Below are 22,364 nucleotides of genomic sequence, written 5' to 3' on the forward strand. Positions count from 1 at the left end.
TTAATTTAATAATGTAGCTCGGATATTATTACCATAACCATCCAATCTAATGATACAACTATACAAGGGAGGGCTGAGATTTGTTTTGATTTTTGACAGAATTTCACTTATTGATCCTAGTGCACCCATATTAGTGCTAGTTATTTTTCTTTACTTCTTAGTTACCTCATCTATTGAAGATGCTTTTATTAAATATGATTAATGACGCTAAATTTCTTCATATCATATTATGATTATTAACAAATTAAATACACTCCTATTGATTTAAACTAGACAAAATACTGTTAAAGAATAATACACAAATTTTATAATAAAACAATAGAAATATAAATTAGTGAAACTATGAAACACAGATATAATTAAGAATAATGTTTATACATAAGATCCATGAAATACTGTCATTTGACATATAGTCATAGATGAGCTGGCTGTGCATAACATCAGTGTAAACCCTACTCCAAATTCCAAAACTATACTCACTCCGTACATGCAAACAGGCCTATATAAATATGGACTAATAAAGAATTTATTTCTTATTCTGCTGCTGCTGCTGCATATTTTATTGATTGGTAAAATTCACTAGTATCTTCAAAAATGGATATTGTTTGGGGTGATTTTATCGATTCTTCTTGCCTAATTAGGATTTATTGAGACTTGCCTAATCTGATCTGTATTTTTGGACTTTATGAGGATATTAACGACTGGAATTTTGGTTTGATCGTTGTATTTATTTGTTTGATCACTGTAATTCTCATATGTCCGATGGATTGCATTATCAAAAGCTTCATTTCCTGTGTATTCAATGTTTCTATAATGAGTATTTGATTATGGTTTGATCCATTGTACTATTTATTTATGTATAATCATCGGGTGACTTGTCAACTGATATAATCAAAGCAGGTGATACAGAGAATACGGATTGGGGGAAATGGCTGGAGTTGCAATTAAGGAGGCTGGAGCGGGGGGAAATGGGAGTCTATCAACTTCGCCCCCTTATGGAGGTGTGCCATTGTTTTTTCTGTTGTATATTTCCTAGCAACCTGAATTCATCATCTTTTTGTGTGCTCTTGGCAATTGATGAATAGGAAATGCATGATATTGGTTGAATATCGCAAATTCTGTTCTATATCTGTCTGCAACATATCTATGTTCGTTTCCAAAGTCTGTTCATTTGATTGAAGGAGACCTTTACTCTGCTGAAAAGCATGCAGCATTCCATTTAGATTTTAAAGCCGCACAATTTGAGCTATTTATAACTGCAAACTATTGAACTTTTGATTTTTGGATATTGTGTCATCTTTATCATTCATTTGTTCAACAAAAAGTCTCTAACCTTGCAACATTTATTTTGTCACTATTATGCTGCAGGACCAAAGCGATCCGACTTATTTGGAATGTATACATGGACGATTTATAATTTTTCTCAAATCAACAAAAGAGAACTTCGTAGCAATGCATTTGATATTGGAGGCTACAAATGGTATGGTCTCCTGTCAATTTTCCTTCTGCCATTGCAGTGTGTAAAGATTCTCAGTCAGCTGTATTATCTGACCTGTTGACTTCAGAGTCATTGTTATGACATCATTATTTAAGCTGATTTTGTCGACCAGATTTGGAACCTTTAATGCCAAAAAAATTATTTTTATGCAACTTGAATTATAGTAATCCATTATGAGGCATCTGAACCTTTGTTTATGTCCGTAAACTTAGTTGGTGTCCTTTATAGACTTCTAGCCTGGTTCGGTATAATGAATTAAAAAGAGGGAGCTATGTATCTTGATTCTCTGTGTGTTTCTTTATATATATACTATAATTTTTAAACTCCTTTTTGGAGTTCAAATGTGTTTCCAGAGGCTTTGGCAGATATGAGTATGGGTTTGGCTTTTTCCATCAGTAATGCTTCTTCAAAATTAAATACCCCCTCTGTCCCACTATAAGTGAGGCGTTTCTTTTCTGCCGTTTTTTCGCGAAGATGACAATAAATAGTTAAAGTGGAGAGAAAGTAAAGTAAGAAAGAGAATAATATAGACTATCCTCTTTCTTACTTTACTTTCTCTCCACTCTAACTATTTATTACTATCATTTTCGCAAAACAACGGCCGAAAAGAAGCGCCTCACTTATAGTGGGACGGAGGGAGTAGTATATATTCACTCAAGAAATTATTAAATTGAATCAACTTGGTCCTAAGTAAATAGTCTTATACTTTGCTTGATCAACCCATTTAGTTTGCATGATTCCTAGTCATTTACTATCCATATAGGAATATTGATCTGCAAACTAATCTATTATGTAATGCAATGGGCTTCTTGCGGTGCACACTGCATATGCAAAACAATGAAATAGTAAGTGCAACCTGCTGCTCAAAATTAATAGATTTTGTGAAATTTGGTTGATAGGTATATTTTGATTTTTCCACGAGGCTGTGATGTCTGCAGTCATCTCTCTCTTTTTCTTTGTGTTGCAAATCATGACAAGCTTCTTCCAGGTATGGCACTTTATTGTGGTAATGCATAGAAACATTAGTTTGTTGATTTGCAACTTGCATGACTTGTTTCATCTATGAACAGGGTGGAGTCATTATGCCCAGTTCACAATTGCTCTTGTGAATAAAGATCCAAAAAAGTCCAAATATTCTGGTATTTATTCAATAGTTATAAATTATATCTCTACCACCAAAACCTTGAAATTGACGCGTTTGATCAAAACTTGAAGATACGCTGCATCGGTTTTGGAAGAAGGAAAATGACTGGGGATGGAAGAAATATTTGGAGCTATCAAAGGTGCAGGATGGGTTTATTAATGATGGTGCTTTGTTAATTAAAGCTCAAGTTCAGGTTATCAGGTATAATATCCATATCTCGTTTGTCAATATTTACACCAACCTTTTCTCTCTCCAATTAAATACAGTAACCAACAACTCCTAAAATCTCGTGCCGACTAAGAAATATGTCATCTTAGCCGTGACGGAGGGAGTTCCAGTTATCTTTTTCTTCGTGTAAAGCCAGTATTTTGTTTTTTGCTAAAAAGTTTTCAAATAAACTTTGGACTTGTGCAAAGAATACAATTGAAACAATAGTAGTGGATATGGTATTATGGTTTAAAGCCAGTATTTTGTTATTACTCAAAAAAGCTTTCAAATAAAATTTAGACTTATGTAAAGAACATGATGACTAGCTACTTGCTTTTATCTTCTTTCTTGCATGCATATGTCTATGCCCTTGAACTTATCAGCATAACTTGGTTAATCATTTCCACTGTAAACTTAATGCTACTTGCAGGGAAAGAGTAGATCGACCTTTTCGTTCCCTTGCCTGTCAGTATCGGAGGGAACTTATAAGAGTGTATTTAACGGACGTTGAAAAGATTTGTCAGCGTTTTGTGGAAGAACGTATGACAAAACTCGGAAAGCTATTAGAGGATACAGCTAGATGGTCTAGGTATTGTGTGCATGTTTCTGATTCTACTATTCATCATAATCTTCTTTTCTGGGAACACACTATTTTAAATATCTTTAAGTAATCTTCTTTTTTATTCAAAAGCAGTACTTTGCATCATTTACGTTGATCATTCTATAATGGCATTGTAGATTTGTTGAAAGGCAGCTTGAAATATTATTTCTCATCAAATCTAATACAGTACTTTACTTAATCGGGCTTGATTTATATCGTCAGGCACCAATATATTTTTTAAGTGTAGCATTTATTCTTTGCAAGTAGATGATTGAAAAGGTGTATCCAATATCCATTCAGAATTGAGTCGTCTGTGCATGGCATGTATTCTCGTATGCAAATGAAAATTTGGCTGTCGTGAACAAGTGGATATCCTTAGCTTTTGTAGGTAAATATCCCTGTAAGGCCATTGAACTAGAAGTACTATACTAGGGCCGAAAGAAAATCCCATGTAGTATTTCTTAATTATATTTTCCCTGGAGTGGATGCAGCTGTAGTATCCTTTCCGTAGTTTTTTTCTGAAATTGATATCTCATACTAGTATTTTGTTCCTATATTTGACAATTTCTGTGAGCTGTTTTCTTTTCAGTTGATTGATATCCCGTGGTGTAATACCAGCTAAGTATTTACATCTTCCCATCAATTTTCAGTTTCTGTGCTTTCTGGTTGGGTATGGACCAAAGTGACCGACACCGTTTGTCACGGGAGAAGTCAGAGTCCATTCTGAAAATTGTTGTGAAGCAATTTTTCATAGAAAAGGAGGTGAAATCTACACTTGTCATGGATTCTTTGTATAGTGGTTTGAAAGCTCTTAAAGGTCAGAATAAGGGTAAGAAGAGCAATAGCAAGTATTTAGAAGCAGAAGAATTACCAATTCCTATTGTTGGCATTGAGAAAGATACATTCATTTTGGCTGATGATGTATTGCTATTGCTTGCGCGGGTTGTTATGGAACCTTTGCCTCCAAAGGATAAGAAGGGTCCCCAAAACCATACTAAGGTCTGGTTTTTATTGTCCAACTATTTGTGTTTCTGTAGCCTTTTCTTAATTTGTTTCAGTGAGTTGCTTTATCTATAGCTGCTACTATTCTGAATGTTGGGAACATCGATTTTATGACCACCATCCATGATCCCGTCAATTATTTTTGTTGTTAATACAATTGTTTTGGATATATATCTTCCACTGTTCCACAACCTCTTTTTGTTACAACAATTTCTTATTTTTGATTCTGTTTTTCTAGGATGGGACTGTAGGACAGGAGTTCAGCAAAGATTCTATTGAACGTGATGAGAGGAGACTTACTGAATGCGGTCGCCAAACTATTGAGATATTTGTCTTAGCCCACATATTCAGGTATACAACTTGATTATGATCACACATATGATTTGGAGCTTATGGTATTTTGTTGAAGCTATATGCTTGAGTAGATTTTAACACGCAATGATTCGTCTTTTCAACAACATTACTTGTGACTTGAGAGAAGCTGTTGTTTTATTCATATTACTGCTGCATATACGTGCCTCTTCTCTGTAAAAAGAACGAGGGGGAGGAATATTGGAGGTTTTAAATGGATAGTTTACTCTTAAGAGTTTTTTCCTGCACCGAGTAAAAAGTTTGCCATTTCCTGCTGGTGTTTACTGTATTTTGTTCTCAAAGTATATTGTTTGCTCCATTACTTTATGCTTGCCCAGTGACTAGTTTGCAATTCGTCGCCTACTTTTTACTTCATGTTAATGTTTAAGTAGTATTGCTGTTTCGTTTGATCATCGTTTGCTGTTTCGTCGCCTACTTTATGCTTGCCCAGTGACTAGTATTGCTGTTTCGTTTGATCATCGTTTGCTGTTGTTGTTGCTGTTACAGTAAAATTGAGTTTGCATACCAAGAGGCTGTTGTCTTGAAGAAGCAAGAAGAACTCATCCGTGAAGAGGAGGCATGGCTTGGTGAAATAGAGAAAAAATCCAGGCGAGGAGTTGATAAGAAAAAGAAGTAAAAAAGAAACAGGTTTGTTAAGTTATTACTTGGTGATGCTAGGGAAGCTCATGGCAAATTGCATGCATGAGGTAATTTCGTTTTATTAAAGACTTGGAGTTACAGTTAATTTTATAATCTCTCGATTTATTCCACGCAACAATCTCGTACCAAACTAAATAACTCAATCGTAATTTAGTCTATCACTGTTATATGTGTCAACTTAGGGATTGTTCGATTATCATGTTACCGTATTTAATTTTATCTCTTGTCCCGATGCCCTTTTTTGGAAACTATAACTTGTGATTATGTGTCTCTGTTTCAATCTTATGATTAAATCAATCATAAACAAATTCCAATTTAATTATCTCATATTGTATGTCTTGTGATTAAATCAATCATAGAGAATTTCCACTTTAATTACTCCCATATACTGTGTCTCACTATTTTTTGTCTAATTATATTTATGTTTGATGGCCTTACTTTTGATGGCCGAGTTTTAAGAAAGAGATCCAACTTTTAAATGTGAAAAGGGTACTTGTATATTTTGATTAAGAGTATTCACCGTGAGACATTTGAGGGGGAGCCGCTACGCCAACAGAGGCACCCCAAGAGTCCTCGTTATGGGGGTTCAGAATGGGCCAGTGATGGGCTCCACCCACGCCTGGGGAGGGGCGCCACGATGACAGGGCGAGGTGTGATTGCCGGTGACGCCATTGTGGGTGTTGGGGTGGTTTTCTGGTGGTGGGTGAGATATTTCAATTATTTTGTTTAACTCAAATTAATACACCTTTATAACTTTTTCCCTTCCTTTTACTTCATATCTCTTTCAATCCATCATTTTCACATTAAAAAATTTAATGGGTTTCCATAACCATTTCAAGAACCTTGATCCACATTAGGAAATGAATGATCTTTCACCTCCAATAGTAACTAGGTCCAGAGTAGCACGACGGACTAGTAAAACGACTCCCCATATATTGTTTCACCTCATCTGATAACGGGTCGAATGACAGTTCTTTTGAGCTGGAAGGGGCAAAAACTGGTGACTACGACAACAAGTCATGGAAAGGGTGAAGGGCAAGAAAACCAGCGGGGCGGCGCTGAGAAACTATACCTATGAAGAGCCACTGATGTTGGACAATTTATAAGGGATGAACCAAAATAGAATTGACGCATAATGAGGGACAAACGGAGTATGTAATTATACTCACCATCCTAATCCAATTGAAAAATGATTTCTTTCACTCATTGTGGTCTCTAAACATACACCCCATCCGTCCTACCATAAACAAATTGTATTTCTTTTTAGGATATCCCACATAAAGTGTACCATTTACATTTTTTTGCAAAATATAACATAAATACTTTTTCTTGCTTAATCTTCTCTTCATTATCTACTTTATTACTCCCTCTGTCCCAAAATAGTAGTCATTCTTGTTGTGGACACGTGTTTTAAGAAAAGTAAAGAATAATGGGTTGAAAAAGTAAGTGGAATATCGAGTCCACTTTTTTATATCGATTTTATAATAAAATGTGAGTGAAGTGAGTTAATGGATGTGAGACCTACTTACTATTAATTGTAAAAAGTGAATTGTGACTCTTAGGCCTGTCAAAGGCTCAAAATGGATATCGGGTATTGGATACCCAATATCCAAACCCGAAAAAGTCGGGTAATTGGATACCCGAAACCTGATTTTTCGGGTATCGGATCGGGATCGGGTAGTGGAAATTTTGGATGATCGGATATCGGATTACCCGATACCCGATTGGGTATACCCGAATTATCCGATTTATTTTTAAAATTAATAATTTTTTTTTATAATTAAATGTAATTTAATTTCTTAATTATAAGTGGATGGATGAAATATGTTAATATGTAATTTAATTTCTTATTGTGGATGAATGAAAGATACAATTTAATTTAATTACTTAATTTAATTTCTTATTTTGGAGGGATGAAAGATGAAAATTGTAATTTAATTTTTTAATTACATGTGGATGGATGAAAGATGATAATATGTAATTTAACTTCTTATTGTGGATAGATGAAAAATGTTAATATGTTATAACTTATGAATTTTGTATTTCTTAAAGTTTAGAGTTATTTTTTCTAAAATTCGATCTATTACAAGAATTTGTATTTCTAATTTGTTTTAGTTATTTTCTCTTAAATTCGAACTACTACAAAAATTTGTATTTCTAAAAGTTTGTAGTTATTTTTCCTTGAATTACTACTTCAACTTTGTATTAAATTCGAACTAAATATTATATTAAATAAACTCTAAAAATTGTAGTTAATTTTCCAAAAAAGGTTAAAACAAAAAATTTAAAAAACAAAATCACAATCGGGACTGGATACCCGATTTTTCGGGACTGGATACCCGAAATCAAATTCAGGTCGGGTGTCGGGTATTAAATTTTGGGAATTTCGGGATCGGGTAACCCAAAAATTTCGGATCGGGTATCCGCGAGTACCCGATTTGACAGGCCTAATGACTCTTATTGTGGAATGAACCGAAATGGTAACATATGATTCTTATTGTGGGACGGAGGGTGTAATCTTTTACATCATATACTACTTTATAAATTTTGTAATTATACTCACCGTCTGTCCTAATCCAATTGAAAAATGATTTCTTTCCCTCATTGCAGTCTTAGAGCACCCGCAATGGTTAATAGGCCAGCCATAGGCCAGCCATTCTCTCCTCTGCCACGTCAGCAACACTAAAAAAACCACCTGCCACGTCAGATTTAGGCCAGCCATAGGCCAGCCGCAATAAAAACAATTCAAAATATACTACATTTACGGAATTAAAATTATGATTAAAATACGGAATTAAATTTAGACACGTGTACGGGAAAATTCATTAATTGCATTTTAAAAAGTTACATAGATAAAAAAAAAGTACATGCATAATAAAGAAAAAAAACTATCGTCGTGCAGTCCTCCGTGCCCACAACTCTTCAATTATATCCTTTTGGAGTTGAATATGAGCATCCACTTGGCGCATGCTGGCAAATTCCTTGAGTCGGCCGGCTTCATCGAGGGGTACCCTCTGTCGTACACTAGGGGTGGCCGTTCCGTGGCTTGGACCGGCTTCATCGTCACTGACCCAACTAGTCAGTTGTACGCCTTCGTCTTCGACGATCATGTTGTGCAGGATAATGCAGGCGTACATTATCTCGGAAACGCATCCGACATCCCACAAACGCGTTGGGCCCTTGATTGCCGCCCATCGAGACTGGAGCACACCAAATGCGCGCTCCACGTCCTTGCGCGCCGACTCCTGTCGTTGCGCAAAGTAGGCCTTCTTTTCATCACTTGTTTGTCGGATCGTCTTCACAAAGACCGGCCACCGAGGGTATATCCCATCCGCCAAGTAGTAGCCCATATCATGCCGGTTGCCGTTGGCCACGAATGAGACGGCTGGACCGACGCCCTGGCACTTCTCGTTGAAGAGGGGAGACGAGTTCAGGACGTTGAGGTCGTTGTTCGACCCGGCTACCCCAAAATACGCATGCCAGATCCACAGCCGGTAATCAGCTACGGCCTCGAGGATTATCGTGGGGTTCTTTGACTTGTAGCCGGTCGTGTAGGCCCCCTTCCAGGCAGTCGGACAGTTCTTCCACTCCCAATGCATACAGTCTATGCTGCCTAACATCCCGGGGAACCCATGCTTCTCCCCGTGCATCTGCATCAAATTCTGACAATTTTCGGGAGTAGGGCTTCGAAGGTACTGCTCACCGAAAATGCTGATCACGCCCCCACAGAACTCCTTCAGACATTTCAGGGCTGACGACTCACCGATGTGGAGGTACTCATCCCACATGTCTGCCGCGCCTCCGTAGGCCAACTGCCTGATTGCCGCCGTGCACTTTTGGATAGGGGTGTGGCCGGGTCTGCCAGCCGCATCGTGCCTGAAGCGGAAACACATATATTGACGCTCCAATGCCCTAACGATGCGCATAAACAACTCCATGCGCATTCTGAAACGCCACCGGAACATGTTGGCGGGAAACCGCGGGTACTCTGCAAAGTAGTCCTCGTACAGCCGCTGATGTGCAGCTACGTGATCCCGATCAATCACTGCTCGGTGGTGGACAACTGGTGGAGGAGGGCGAGGTATCGCCTGCTGTTCCACCATACGCATGTACCGCTCCATCCCGCGGTTCATGTAGGCCTCCATAGCCTCGTTCATCCTCCGTTCGTACTCCTCAGGATCCCCACCACTACCGCTACCGCTACCACCCGCGTGATCCATCGCTCGATGATGCTCTTGAACAGAAAGTTAGAGAGAGATAAAACTCGTTAAAACAAGTGGTGCAAATGAAAATGAAACGAAAATCGCGTTTATATATGATTTTAAAAAAAAAAAAAAATTGAAAATCGGCGCTGGCCGATCGCTGGCCGATCGGGCCTCCACAATGGCGGCTAGCCGATCGGCTAGCGTTTCGGCCAGCGACGAGCGATCGGCGAGCCCACGCCGATCCGCTCGCCGATTTTGCGCTGGCCGACTGCAATGGTTCGGCTAGCCGATCGGCCAGCGCGACGAATCGGCTAGCCGGTCGCTAGCCGACCATTGCGGATGCTCTTAACATATGTGCCTCATTTGTTATACCATGGACTCTATTTCTTTTGGGGATATCCTACCTAAAAAGTAAACCATTTCCTTTATTGGAAAAATATATCGGAATTACTTTCTCTTACTTTATCACATGTTTACTCTCTCTTAGTTATGTACTGTAGTACTTTATTTTCTGATCACTTAAATCTCTAAAATGCCTGCTAAAAAATGTTTTGCTTATGCCGAGATAGAAGAAAGTATAATAATATTAATACTCCCTCTGTCCCAAGGAAGATGACCCTTTTCTTTGGCGGTACGATAATTTATGTAATATAGTTTTGTGTATTAGGTGGAGAGAGTAAAGTAAAATAGAGGAATAAAGTAGAGATTAAAGTATTTCTACTTTTAGTAATAAGTCATCTTGATTGGGACAAACCTAAAGAAAAATGAATCATCTTCGATGGGACGGAGGGAATACTAGTTAGTTACTTGAAATGTTTAAATCTCTAAATGTAACTTGTTATACTAAATGATTATTTGTCGCAATCGAACATTATAAACAACATTAATAATAGTGACAATGGCGTGTAATAAAACTTTTGGATAGTAAAATGCAAAAAGATTATTATTGACCACCAAATTTATTTTTAGATATATATATATATATGGGCATGTTAGGGTGCCACCACTCCTTAAAATAACACCATACCACCATTCCTAGCTAATCATTTGTACATGTGGACGAATAATAAGCTGCCACGTGGCAAAAAAAAATCTGAAAAAAGACGGTCAACAATTTGCTGGTCTTTATCCAGTAATATTTCTTATCCAACAATATCCGACACACTATACAACAATCTATAGATTGTTGCGTAGTGTTTATAATATTGTTGTGTAGCGTTTATAATATTGATGTATAAGTGGTGTCACGGTGTCATTTTAAGAGGGGTTGTCATTTTAAGACAAACATCTATATATATATATATATATATATGTGAATATCTTTAGTTAATGAAAATTTATTTCTCTTTATCTATCCATTAATATTATTTTTTTAATGTCGACGCCGGAGTTCTGGGACTCTCTACACATGTTTATATATTTAACTTTAGCAACAAAAATTTTGGTTGTTTTCACAATGTAAGTATTCTTTAACACTTGATGTTTCCATATATTGAATATGTTTTCACATCCATATGCATGATTGAATTCGAACAAAAAAAAAAAGAAACTCTTCAAGTAAATCTCACCTAGATCCGCAGTGCATATAAAGTTCAGACTTCATGCCATCCAGAGCAGAGACCAGCACTAAGTTCAAACTTCATGCCATCCAGAGCAGAGACCAACACTGAGGTCGACCATGGTGGCCAAAGATTTATGGTTTCAGCACCAATCAATCTCACCTAAGGCTTGGCCTTAGGTGCTTCCATCGTTGTACCTTCTCCTTTGCCCTCACGCAACCGCCTTCGTCTCTTCCTTGTTTTTCTTTCTCCCCCTCTCTTCCACCGCAGCACTCAGCTACATCGCCACATTCATCTCTTCACTTTACTCTTACGCCATTGTCTTCGTCACTTCCACTCACCTCTCTTTAGTGATTAAATAAATAGTAATAATTAATGCTCTGAAAATCATGACAGAATATGAACTACATAACTTTGGATTCAATGAAAGTAACGATTAATTTAATTTTATAGTTATTCTCTCATTAACTACGTAAATATAATTCCACGACATTAAAACACAACGTTACTAAAAGGTTTATAACAACTTTGTCGCCTAATTTAACAAATTTTAAATCAATTTTTCAGTATGCTTATTTAGACATTCTATCGTGTTTAGAAATAGAATACTGTTGCCAACATAGTAAAAAACCCTAAAATGTAAGCCAATCACATTCACTCTTTCACCAGTCAAAATAAAGCAAATTCCAAAAATAATACTCCACTTAGAAATGTATTTAATCAAACCAAAAAAGCCCCATCCCTTTTGAAAAAGTGATGATATATCCCATTTATTATAATTTATAATATTGTAGAGGGAGATTATGAAACTCATATTTTTGAAATGAATTGTTGAATTTAAAAATTTTGTAGTGCATGTTGATCAATTTTCTATATTATTATTTTGAAAAGTGAAACCCTACTCGTAAATTATATTACTACAACACACACAAACAAGAAATTAATATATAAACAAGTGTAATAAAAATTGTGAGAAATTGATTTCCTTCGCTTCTGCTCTTAGCTGCTGCTTTTTTCTTATACCTGCGACCTCTCTAATCTCTCTTGACTACTCATTCGCCTAATTATTCAACAAAGCTTCCTTCTTTCTTAATTAAGGTCTGTTTATGCCGCTCGATCTGAATTGCACAATTTTGTTATCTTCTCTCGCGTCTATTTTACTGATTTTCATTTTTTGATTTGGTTTTTTCATTTTACATTTTTTCTGGATTTTGAATTAGGGTTTGGGGGGTACTGATATTGATTATGAGTATTACAGGATGTTAATGGTTTCTGAGGTGGTTTGTGAGTGTATCGTGTTTTCAGTTTGAAGTCGAGGATTGCTGGAATTTTTATTGATTGGTAAAAATCACTAGGGTCTTGTGCAATGGATATTGTTTCGGAAGATTTTCTCGATTCTTCTTACTGTTTTTGGTTGGGTTTGGATGGTAGGATTTAGGGTTTATTGAGACTTGCCTCATCTGATCTGTGCTTTTTAGACTTTATGAGGATATTAAGGATTGGAATTTGTCGTGTCGCCCGTTGAAATTTTGGTTTGATCGTTGTATCTATTTGTTTGATTACTGTAATTCTTATATGTCAGATGGATTGCATATCAAAAGCTTCATTTCCAGTGTATTCAATGTTTCTATAATGAGTATTTGATTATGTATAGTCATCTGGTCACTTGCCAATTGATTTAATCTTATCGTATACACAGCTAGCTCTTATCTGTTCTGAAATGAGCTTTAGTGTATATCAAAGCAGGTGACATTAGAGGAAGTGTGCTGGATATTGCGGAGTGGGGGAAATGGCTGGAGTTGCAATTGAGGAGGGCGGAGCTGGAAGATCATTTGAAGGGGTTTCAACTGGGCAACAGCAGCCACGATGTCAAACTGGGGAAGCATTAGCTGAATGGAGGTCTTTAGAGCAGGTTGAAAATGGGAGTCCATCTACTTCTCCCCCTTACTGGGACAGTGACGACGATGATGATGGAGGTGTGCCATTTTTTGATGTTGTATATTTCCTGGAAACCTGAATTCATCATTGATGATAGGAAATGATAGGAAATGCATGATATTGGTTGAAGATTGCACACTCTGATCCGTCTGCAACATCTCTATACTCCTCCTGTTTCATGTTTCCAAAGTATATTCATTTGATTAAGCTCAGGGTTTGAAGGAGAGTAGGAGACCTTTAATGAATCATTGAGATCTGAGAGAATATATGTTGAAACTAAAGTTACAGCATAGATGTAAGCAAGAAGAATCCAAAAATATATACTGCTTTTTGTACAAGAGAAATTCCAATATTTGTATTTTACATACACTACCTATTTTTCGTCCAAGGAGAAAGAGAGAAAAAAGAAAAACAGAAATAATTTAACCTTCCATGGGTTGGGATGCGGTGACACTAGTTGTGGATCTGGGGATAGCCATTTATTCAGTAACTGTTCTCCATTTAACATTGTGTGGAGAAATCTCTTTGCTAAAAAGCATGCAGAATTCTTTTCAGATTTTGAAGCTGCACAATTTGAGCTATTTATAACTGCAATCTATTGAACTTTTGATTTTTGGATACTGATCTCATCTTTATCATTCGTTTGTTCAATAAAAAGTCTCTAACCTTGCAACGCTTGTTTTGTCACTCATCATGCTGCAGGACCAAAGCCACCCGACTTATATGGAAAGTATACTTGGAAGATTGATAAGTTTTCTCAAATCAACAAAAGAGAACTTCGTAGCAATGCATTTGAAGTTGGAGGCTACAAATGGTATGGTCTCCTGTCAATTTTCCTTCTGCCATTGCAGTGCGTAAAGATTCTCAGTCAGCTGTATAAACTGACCTGTTGACTTCAGAGTCGTTGTTATGACATTATTATTTAAGCTGATTTTGTGGACCAGGTTAGATTTTAAGCTTTTATGCAAAAAACAATTTATTTTATGCAACACTAATTATAGTAATCCATTATGAGGCATCTGAACCTTTGTTTATGTCAGTAAACTTGGTTGGCGTCCTTTATAGACTTCTAGCTGAAGTATAATACATTAAAGAGGGAGCTAAATATCCTAATTCTTTTGTGTGTTTCTTTATTTATATATAATTTTAAACTCCTTTTTGAGAGTTCAAATGTGTTTCCAGAGGCTTTGGCAGATATGAGTATGGGTGTGGCTTTTTCCATCGGTAATTCTTCTCTTCTTCAAAATCAAATACTAGTAAATATTCACCCAAGGAATTAAATTGAATCAATTTGGTCCTAAGTAATTATCCTTACAGTTTGCTTGATCAACCCGTTTAGTTTGTACAGTTCCTAGTCATTTACTATCCTTTTGGGAGTGTTGATCACTTGATCTGCAAACTATTATGCCTTCCCTCTAAAACTACTTATTTTCTGTCAGTTTTATGTAATGCAAATATGCAATGGGCTTCTTGTGATGCACACTGCATATGTAAAACAATGAAATAGGCAAGTGTTGAACATGCTGCTCATAATTAATAGATTTTGTCAAATTTGGTTGATAGGTATATTTTGATTTATCCACAAGGATGTGATGTCTGCAATCATCTCTCTTTGTTTCTTTGTGTAGCAAATCATGACAAGCTTCTTCCTGGTATGGCACATTACAGTGGTAATTCATAGAAACTTTAGTTTGTTGATTTTGGCAACTTGCATGACTTGGTTTCATTGATGAATAGGGTGGAGTCATTTTGCCCAGTTCACAATTGCTGTTGTGAATAAAGATCCAAAAAAGTCCAAATATTCTGGTATTTAATCAATTATTATAATTTATATCTCTACCACCAAAACCTTGAAATTGACGCATTTGATCAAAACTTGAAGATACGTTGCATCGTTTTTGGAAGAAGGAACATGACTGGGGATGGAAGAAATTTATGGAGCTATCAAAGGTGCTGGATGGGTTTATTGATGCTGATACTTTGATAATTAAAGCTCAAGTTCAGGTTATCAGGTATAATATCCATATCTCGTCTTTCAATATTGATTGCATTATATAGTTTTTTGATAAGTAAGAAATCAAGAGATGAAAGTCGATCTGTTATTGTTCTGTGAATAAGAGATTTTTCTCGGAATGCTTAATATGACAGTCGCTTGAGCTTTGCTTATGTAAAAGCACAACTATTTGAGTTTCTTAACAAATTCAGGCTATTCACTATGCATTACTCACTATCAATGTGAGCATTTCCTTTGATAAATGTTTCACTCCAAGCATGTTTGGATTCTCCACCAAACTATTAGTAGCAGATATCTTTTTCTGCATGTAAACTGTAAAGCCAGTATTTTGTTTTTATCTGAAAAAGTTTTCAAATAAAATATGGACTTTTGTAAAGAATACAACTGAAACAATTGAAGATATAATAAAATGGTGTAAAGCCAGTATTTTGTATTTCTCATAAAAGCTTTCAAATAAAATTTGGACTTGTGTAATGAACATGATAACTAGCTGCTTGCTTTTATCTTCTTTTCTTGCTTGCATATGTGAATGGCCTTCAACTTATCTGCATAACTTGGTTAATCAATTTCACGGTAAACCTTAATGCTACTTGCAGGGAAAGAGCAGATCGACCTTTTCGTTGCCTTGACTGTCAGTATCGGAGAGAACTTATAAGAGTTTATTTAACGAACGTTGAACAGATTTGTCGGCGTTTTGTGGAAGAACGTAGGACAAAACTTGGAAAGCTACTAGAGGATAAAGCTAGATGGTCTAGGTATTGTGTTCATGTTTCTGATTCTTTCATCATCACTTCCTTTTCTAGGAACACACTGGTTTATATATTCTTTAATTGAGCTTCTTTTTTATTCAAAAGCAGTACTTTGCATCATTTATGTTGATAATTCTGTAATGGCATTGTAGATTTGTTGAACGATAGCTTAAAATATAATTTCTCATTAAATCTAATACTTTACTTTTTCGGGTTTGAGATATATCGTCATGACATATATTCTCATATGCAAATCAAAATTTGGCTGTCGTAAACAAGTGGATATCCTGGAAGGACATTGATCTAAAAGTACTATATTAAGGTCGAATTTTCCCATGTATTTCCTGATTATATTTCCTCTAGAGTGGACGAAAGCTTTAGTGTCCTTGCCATAATTTTTTTCTGAAATCGATATCTCATATTTTGTTCCTAAATTTGACAATATCTGCGAGCTATTTTCTTTTAACTTGATCACTATCCAGTGGTGCGATACCAGCTAAGTTTTTACATCTTCCCATCAATTTTCAGTTTCTGTGCTTTCTGGTTGGGTATGGACCAAAGTTCTCGTCGCCGTATGTCACGAGAGAAGTCAGAATCCATTCTGAAAGTTGTTGTGAAGCAATTTTTCATAGAAAAGGAGGTGACATCTACACTTGTCATGGATTCTTTGTATAGTGGTTTGAAAGCTCTTGAAGGTCAGAATAAGGGTAAGAAGAGCAAGGGCAAGTATTTAGAGGCAGAAGAGTTACCTATTCCTATAGTTGGCATGGAGAAAGATACATTCATTTTGGTTGATGATGTATTGCTATTGCTCGAGCGGGCTGCTATGGAGCCTTTACCTCCAAAGGATGAGAAGGGACCCCAAAACCGTACTAAGGTCTGGTTTTTAATGTCCAACTCTTTGTGCTTACCATAATCCGTAGCCATTTCTTGAAATTTTTCAATGAGTGCACGATTTAGCACTGCTACTATTCCGAATGCTGGGAACATCAATTGTATGACCAACATCCTTGCCCCCGTCAATTATTTTTGTTGTTAATGCCTTTTTTCTCCTTCGATTTGGTTTTGAATTGTTTTCGATAAACATCTTCCACGACCTCTCTTTATGGACATTCTTATTTGGAATTCTGTTGTTTTAGGATGGGACTGTAGGAGAGGAGTTTAACAAAGATTCTATTGAACGTGATGAGAGGAGACTTACTGAATTGGGTCGCCGAACTATTGAGATATTTGTCTTAGCCCACATATTCAGGTAAAATATTCGATTTTGCAATATGCACTCACAATACATAATATTAGGAGTTTATGGCTCTTAAAACATCTTATATTGTGTTGAAGCTATATGCTTGAGTAGATTTTAGCACACAAAGATTTGTCTTGTCAATTTACTTGATTTGAGACTTGAGAGAAGCTGTGATTTTATGAAATATTACCGCGGCATCAACCTGCCTCTTCTTTATATGAAAAATGAGGGATAGGATATTGGAGGTTTTAACTGGATAGTTTACTTTTAAATTTTTTTCCTTCACCAAGTAAAAAGTTCGCCATTTTCCCTGGTGTTTACTTTTTTTATTCTCAGAGTAGATTGTTTGTTCCTTCATTACTTTATACTTGCCTAATGGCTTGTTTGCAATTCGTCTCCTACTTTTCTCTTTAAGTTCATATATAGTTAACATTAATTTTTAAGTATATATTGCTGTTTCTATTTATTATTAGTTGCTCTTTTTGTTGCTATTACAGTAAAATTGAGGTTGCATACCAAGAGGCTGTTTCCTTGAAGAAGCAAGAAGAACTCATCCGTGAAGAGGAGGCAGCTTGGCTTGCTGAAATAGAGCAAAAATCCAGGCGAGGAATTGATAAGGAAAAGAAGTCTAAAAAGAAACAGGTTTGTTATGACTCAGTTGTACATGGTGATGTTGAGGACGTTCCCTTCCAGGGATGTTCAGGGCAAATTGCATGCATGAAGTAGTTTTGGTTTTATCTAACACTTGGAACGACAGATAATTCTCTCTTTTTTTACGATTGAAAATGGTTATGAATCTTCATGCTCTGCCTCTCTTGATTTTTCTTTTATCTGTATGCCATGTTCACTTTTCTTGTATTCACATTTTGTTAGTTATGTTTTCATGACACTCCTTGACTTTCATCTCTACTGTTTTTGTTACTCTAAAATACTAGGGAGCATGTTGGACTTATTCAAACTTAAGAATGGGGTTAGGAAACATAACATACTGTCTGTCATGAACACATTTTCAGGGAAAACAGAAAAAGAATAATCGAAAAGGAAAGGATAAAGTAAAGGATGACAAAACCAGCTGCACTGTCCACGACAAGATCGAGCAAGAAATAATAGAGATAGCTGCTGAGCCAGAAATTATACTTGAGAAAACCGAAGCAGTTGAAGATGCTTCTGATGCATCCGACTCTGTAGATGGTGTTCCTGAAATACTCCTACCAGATTCTGATGACAGAGATGTCAGTCCTGTCAATTGGGTGACAGATACTTCTGAAGTGCATCCTCCCATAGAAGCGATTGGCAGTGCGACTAGAGGTCTTCCTGCTGTGCAGAATGGCACAGATGGAAGAGCTCTATCTGCTGTAGATGATAGCTCTTCAACTTGTTCCTCTGACTCTGTGCTTTCTGTTAGATCTGGGCCACAGAGAGGCAATTCTTGTTACGATAAAATTAAAAACCAAAAGTCAGCGACCACGTAAATATTTCTGCCTACTTATTTCTGTATTTACGGCTATTTCATAGTTCTAGATGTGACATCTTAAATTCGTATTTCCAGAGGGAGGAACAACCACAGCAAGAAAACTTCTAGCACATGTGATTGGGTTAATGAAGAACTTAGGCAGCCATTTGAAGCTGTTCAAGATGCAAGGAATACAAATGACGCATCTCAATGTCCAAGTTCTGTTGACAATCTGTCCCAGACCGCTAGCCGGTCTTTTCAGGAGAAGGTGAGGAATGGGAATGTGCATGAAGCAGGGAAAAAGGTGCATTTCTTATATTATACTCCCTCTTAACCACTAATAGTGTCCCAAAACCAATTTTAGCCTGTCCCATTATAATGTCTCAAATGAAAAAATGCCTATAAGTTGTCTTAAGTGGGACCCCTTTTATTTATCGCCTCAAAAACTGCATTCGTTGATTTCCATGCCCAGAGCCTTTTGAGAATGTATTAATGTGACGGAGGTAGTAGTATTTTACTACTGTATCTTTTCAATTTAGTGGAAATATTAGATAAAGCTTGCACTGGAATCTTGTGCATAATATTTTCAATTCCATAATTGGTTTCATATGACATTACTGTGCATTGGTACATGTCTCTAGTTATCATACATTTCCCTCCATGCTTCAATACTTATTGATCGGGTGCGTGATGGTATCAATTTCATACTTCAATAAGTGAATTTTCAGCTACGCACAAAAGTTGCTGTGTCAAGGGGCTTACTCAGTCGGTTATACTGTGCTACCTTTTTCAATATAATTGATGTTTTAGTTTGGTTTTTTTAGGTTGAAGAAACTGGTTCCATGCATAAAATTTCAAAAGCTAAAGACGCCATCGAAGTTAAATCATGTGGGGATAGTGTTGCACATGTAACTTCCTCGCCCAAGAGCCCTTCAAATGGAACACCGTTAGTTGCTCCAGTGAGAGTGGATACGAAGAGCAATGCTCCAGTTAGTCAAGTCCTGGTCAAGAAACCATCTTCAGATAGTCCTAAACAAACTGGTAACACTGTCCTTTCGGCAAATTTATCTGAAAATACTCCCTCACCTAAACCTGTACCACATAAGTTTGCTTCCTTAAGACCTGCTGACAAGCCTGCTGGACATCAAAAGCATGTCACAAATGAAAAGATTCCGACACAGGAAGTGATGGAGCCCCCCCCACAGAAGGTTGCAGCCTCAAAACCTGCTGAGAAACCCTCTGTCTCTGGATATCAGAAACCCGTTGGAATGGAAAAGCTTCCCTCACAAGAAGTGCCAGTCACATCCGACAAGCCCTCCATTCCGCCTATACCTGTAGTGTCAAGACCCTTGAGTGCCCCTCTAGTAGCTGGTCCTAGGCCTGTGGTTTCCATGGTTTCAATGGTGCAAACAGCACCTGTGCTGGCACGCTCAGTTAGTGCTGCTGGTCGGCTGGGCCCCGAAAGTACTGCGTATGGAACACAGAGTTACCTTCCACAATCCTATCGAAATGCAATGATGGTTGGTCCTCTTGCTGGAAGTTCGTCTACCTATTCTCAGAATCATTCTGCCACTTCAGTGGTAAATCCGTCACATTCTTACTCACAGGCACCCACACTTGGATCTGCACCTCTATTTTCACAGCACAGCTCCGATAGAATGGATACTAATCCGACCAAGCCTAGCCTGTCGTTCGGAATCTTGAATCACCATGATAATGTGTTGCAGAATGGGTCTCTCTGGATGGATCGCCCACAGAGAGGGGTGGACGGTAACAGAAATATACATGGTGATCATAATTCATTAGCAAATGATCTTCATGGTCTCAAATTGAATGGACCGATGCATAGCAGATCACAAGAACACCTCCCATCCGAGTATCCAGCCTGCACCTCGGGCCGCCTAAACCACCATGTACTGCCAGATGAATTCCCACACCTCGACATCATCAATGACTTGCTCGATGATGGTCATGGAGTTGGATTGGCGTCCAGAGCTAACTCTGATTATCAAATGTTCAGCAGTTCGCCCCATCACATCAACAGGCAGTATACCTTCCCCGGTGACCCCAGTATGTCTAGTGGGGCTGGCCCGTCAGCAAGTGCGTGCAGGTTCGACAGAACAAGAAGTTATCATGATGACGGTTACCAACACAGCTACGGTGTTCCTGGGAGAAGTTACGACACACTCAGGGATATGGTCTCACCGGCTAGTTCACGGCCGTATGTGAATGGGCATGTCGATAGTTACATGGCGAGCCAGTGGCAGATGGGAAGTTCGGATGCACCGTTGTTGAGGAATATGGACAGTGATGGCTATCCTTATAATTTACCAGAGTATCAGAACCTCAGTGTAGGCATGAATGGCTATGCAGTATTCAGACCTTCATCAAATGGACTTTGAAAAGTTGGAAATAGAATGTGACGATGGCCTAAAACTCAGCTTGTACTACGAAATAATTTATATCCAAGGGGAAGAAAAAAAGATGTGATGGTTTTTAGATTTGAAGTTGAGGTTGTAACCTTTATGTTAAAGATTACATCTTGTAAAGGGGTTTTTCTGCTTTTTTTTTTCTCAAATGTTAATGTTCCTGAATAATGTTGGTCTCAGTTTAGCATTTTCTTGAATTTGAATTCTTCCTATCATATATTGTCTTATTAGGGGAGAGAAAGAAATGCTTGAAGCTACATGGGAGATTGACGGCACTCCTCTAAGGGTCGGTTTAATACATGAAATTGAAATTATACAGAATTAAATTGAATTGAATTTGAAAATTTTGAAATCTAATTTGATTTTAATTTTTTTAGTAAAATAAAGTTAATTGATACTCATAAAATTGAATTAAGAGTAAAGGCCAAATGTGGTCCCTAACATATGACCGTTTTATCAATTTGGTCCTTAACATTATCATTTTGATTATTTGGTCCCTCACAAATAAACTCGGACCCGAATCGGTCCTCACTTAACAGAACCGTCAAAAAATAGACGGCAATTGCAATTCGACTATATTAAATTACGAATGGTAATTTATTATACCTAATTATAATTCTTAATTCCTATTAAATTACAAATTATTCATTTCATTTTGCAAATGATACTATCTTTTTTCCAATTTTTTGCTAATAGGAAAAGAATTATAATTAGGTATAATTAATTACCATTAGTAATTTAATATAGTCAAATTGCGGTCATCGTCTATTTTTGACGGCTTTGTTAAGTGAGGACCGATTCGGATCCGAGTTTATTTGTGAGGGACCAAATAATCAAAAAGATAATGTTAAGGACCAAATTGATAAAACGGTCATATGCTAGGGACCACATTTGTATACATACATTGCACACATACATAATAGATAAAAATATGCACACACAACACACACTAATAATATAGGGTTGGGAATTCGGTTCGGTTTTAAACGAACCGAAATGTCGGTTAACTAACACCTGAAAATGCTGAAATCACTAATAGTAACTGATAACAATTAAGATTCCGTTCAGTTACTAACCGATCGGTTAGAATTGATTCAATTCACGTCTTGTTTACTCGCCTGAATTGAAATTAGCCCAAAAAATATATAAAACGTGGGAAATGCAACTGGTGAGATTCAATCTTGAACCAACATGCAAGGCAGATGCCCAACCGACCAACTACGTTGCTATTCTCTTTATGTTTATTATATGTTGAATATTAATTATCTATATCTCGTATATAAAATTAAAAAGTAAAATAACCTGCTCAAG

The 22,364-nt window shown here is 36.9% G+C and overlaps 2 protein-coding genes across 11 annotated transcripts; both read left to right on the forward strand.

Annotated features, from left to right (window-relative positions):
* The first annotated feature begins 460 nt into the window (after positions 1-460).
* Positions 461-5,682, forward strand: LOC125201436 (TNF receptor-associated factor homolog 1a-like). Of its 2 annotated transcripts, XM_048099548.2 has the most exons (10): positions 461-569; positions 901-1,001; positions 1,369-1,480; positions 2,398-2,486; positions 2,569-2,637; positions 2,714-2,843; positions 3,280-3,438; positions 4,101-4,449; positions 4,691-4,803; positions 5,311-5,682. In XM_048099548.2, exons 2-10 carry the CDS (start codon positions 929-931, stop codon positions 5,438-5,440), a joined length of 1,224 nt encoding a protein of 407 aa, XP_047955505.1. In that variant the 5' UTR covers positions 461-569; positions 901-928; the 3' UTR covers positions 5,441-5,682. The 2 variants fall into 2 exon arrangements, with proteins under 2 accessions (XP_047955505.1, XP_088920172.1); XM_089064046.1 differs by lacking the exon at positions 461-569 and having other exon boundaries at positions 604-1,001.
* A 6,491-nt stretch (positions 5,683-12,173) lies between these two features.
* Positions 12,174-21,268, forward strand: LOC125201435 (TNF receptor-associated factor homolog 1a-like). 9 transcript variants are annotated; one of them, XM_089064198.1, is made up of 13 exons: positions 12,174-12,325; positions 12,974-13,203; positions 13,868-13,979; positions 14,729-14,817; positions 14,903-14,971; positions 15,048-15,177; positions 15,776-15,934; positions 16,457-16,805; positions 17,068-17,180; positions 17,645-17,813; positions 18,185-18,639; positions 18,721-18,928; positions 19,449-21,268. In XM_089064198.1, the coding sequence occupies exons 2-13, from the start codon at positions 13,017-13,019 to the stop codon at positions 21,024-21,026; spliced, it is 3,618 nt and encodes a 1,205-aa protein (XP_088920324.1). In that variant the 5' UTR covers positions 12,174-12,325; positions 12,974-13,016; the 3' UTR covers positions 21,027-21,268. The 9 variants fall into 9 exon arrangements, with proteins under 9 accessions (XP_088920324.1, XP_088920329.1, XP_088920328.1 ...); XM_089064203.1 differs by having other exon boundaries at positions 18,721-18,892; XM_089064202.1 differs by having other exon boundaries at positions 17,669-17,813.
* Positions 21,269-22,364: the final 1,096 nt, after the last annotated feature.

This window comes from Salvia hispanica, chromosome 2 (assembly GCF_029641045.1).
Source record: "Salvia hispanica isolate PSC_SH4W2 chromosome 2, Shi_PSC_v1, whole genome shotgun sequence".
NCBI classification, from domain to species: domain Eukaryota; kingdom Viridiplantae; phylum Streptophyta; class Magnoliopsida; order Lamiales; family Lamiaceae; genus Salvia; species Salvia hispanica.

What these genes read in the sequence shown, in the direction of transcription:
- LOC125201435 (XM_089064198.1), top strand. Translation starts at nt 13,017, where the DNA reads ATGGCTGGAGTTGCAATTGAGGAGGGCGGAGCTGGAAGATCATTTGAA. An exon ending in TCATGACAAGCTTCTTCCTG is followed by an intron (nt 14,818 to 14,902) that starts GTATGGCACATT and finishes ATTGATGAATAG; the next exon opens with GGTGGAGTCATTTTGCCCAG. An exon ending in GCTCAAGTTCAGGTTATCAG is followed by an intron (nt 15,178 to 15,775) that starts GTATAATATCCA and finishes TGCTACTTGCAG; the next exon opens with GGAAAGAGCAGATCGACCTT.
- LOC125201436 (XM_048099548.2), top strand. Translation starts at nt 929, where the DNA reads ATGGCTGGAGTTGCAATTAAGGAGGCTGGAGCGGGGGGAAATGGGAGT. An exon ending in TCATGACAAGCTTCTTCCAG is followed by an intron (nt 2,487 to 2,568) that starts GTATGGCACTTT and finishes ATCTATGAACAG; the next exon opens with GGTGGAGTCATTATGCCCAG. An exon ending in GATACAGCTAGATGGTCTAG is followed by an intron (nt 3,439 to 4,100) that starts GTATTGTGTGCA and finishes ATCAATTTTCAG; the next exon opens with TTTCTGTGCTTTCTGGTTGG.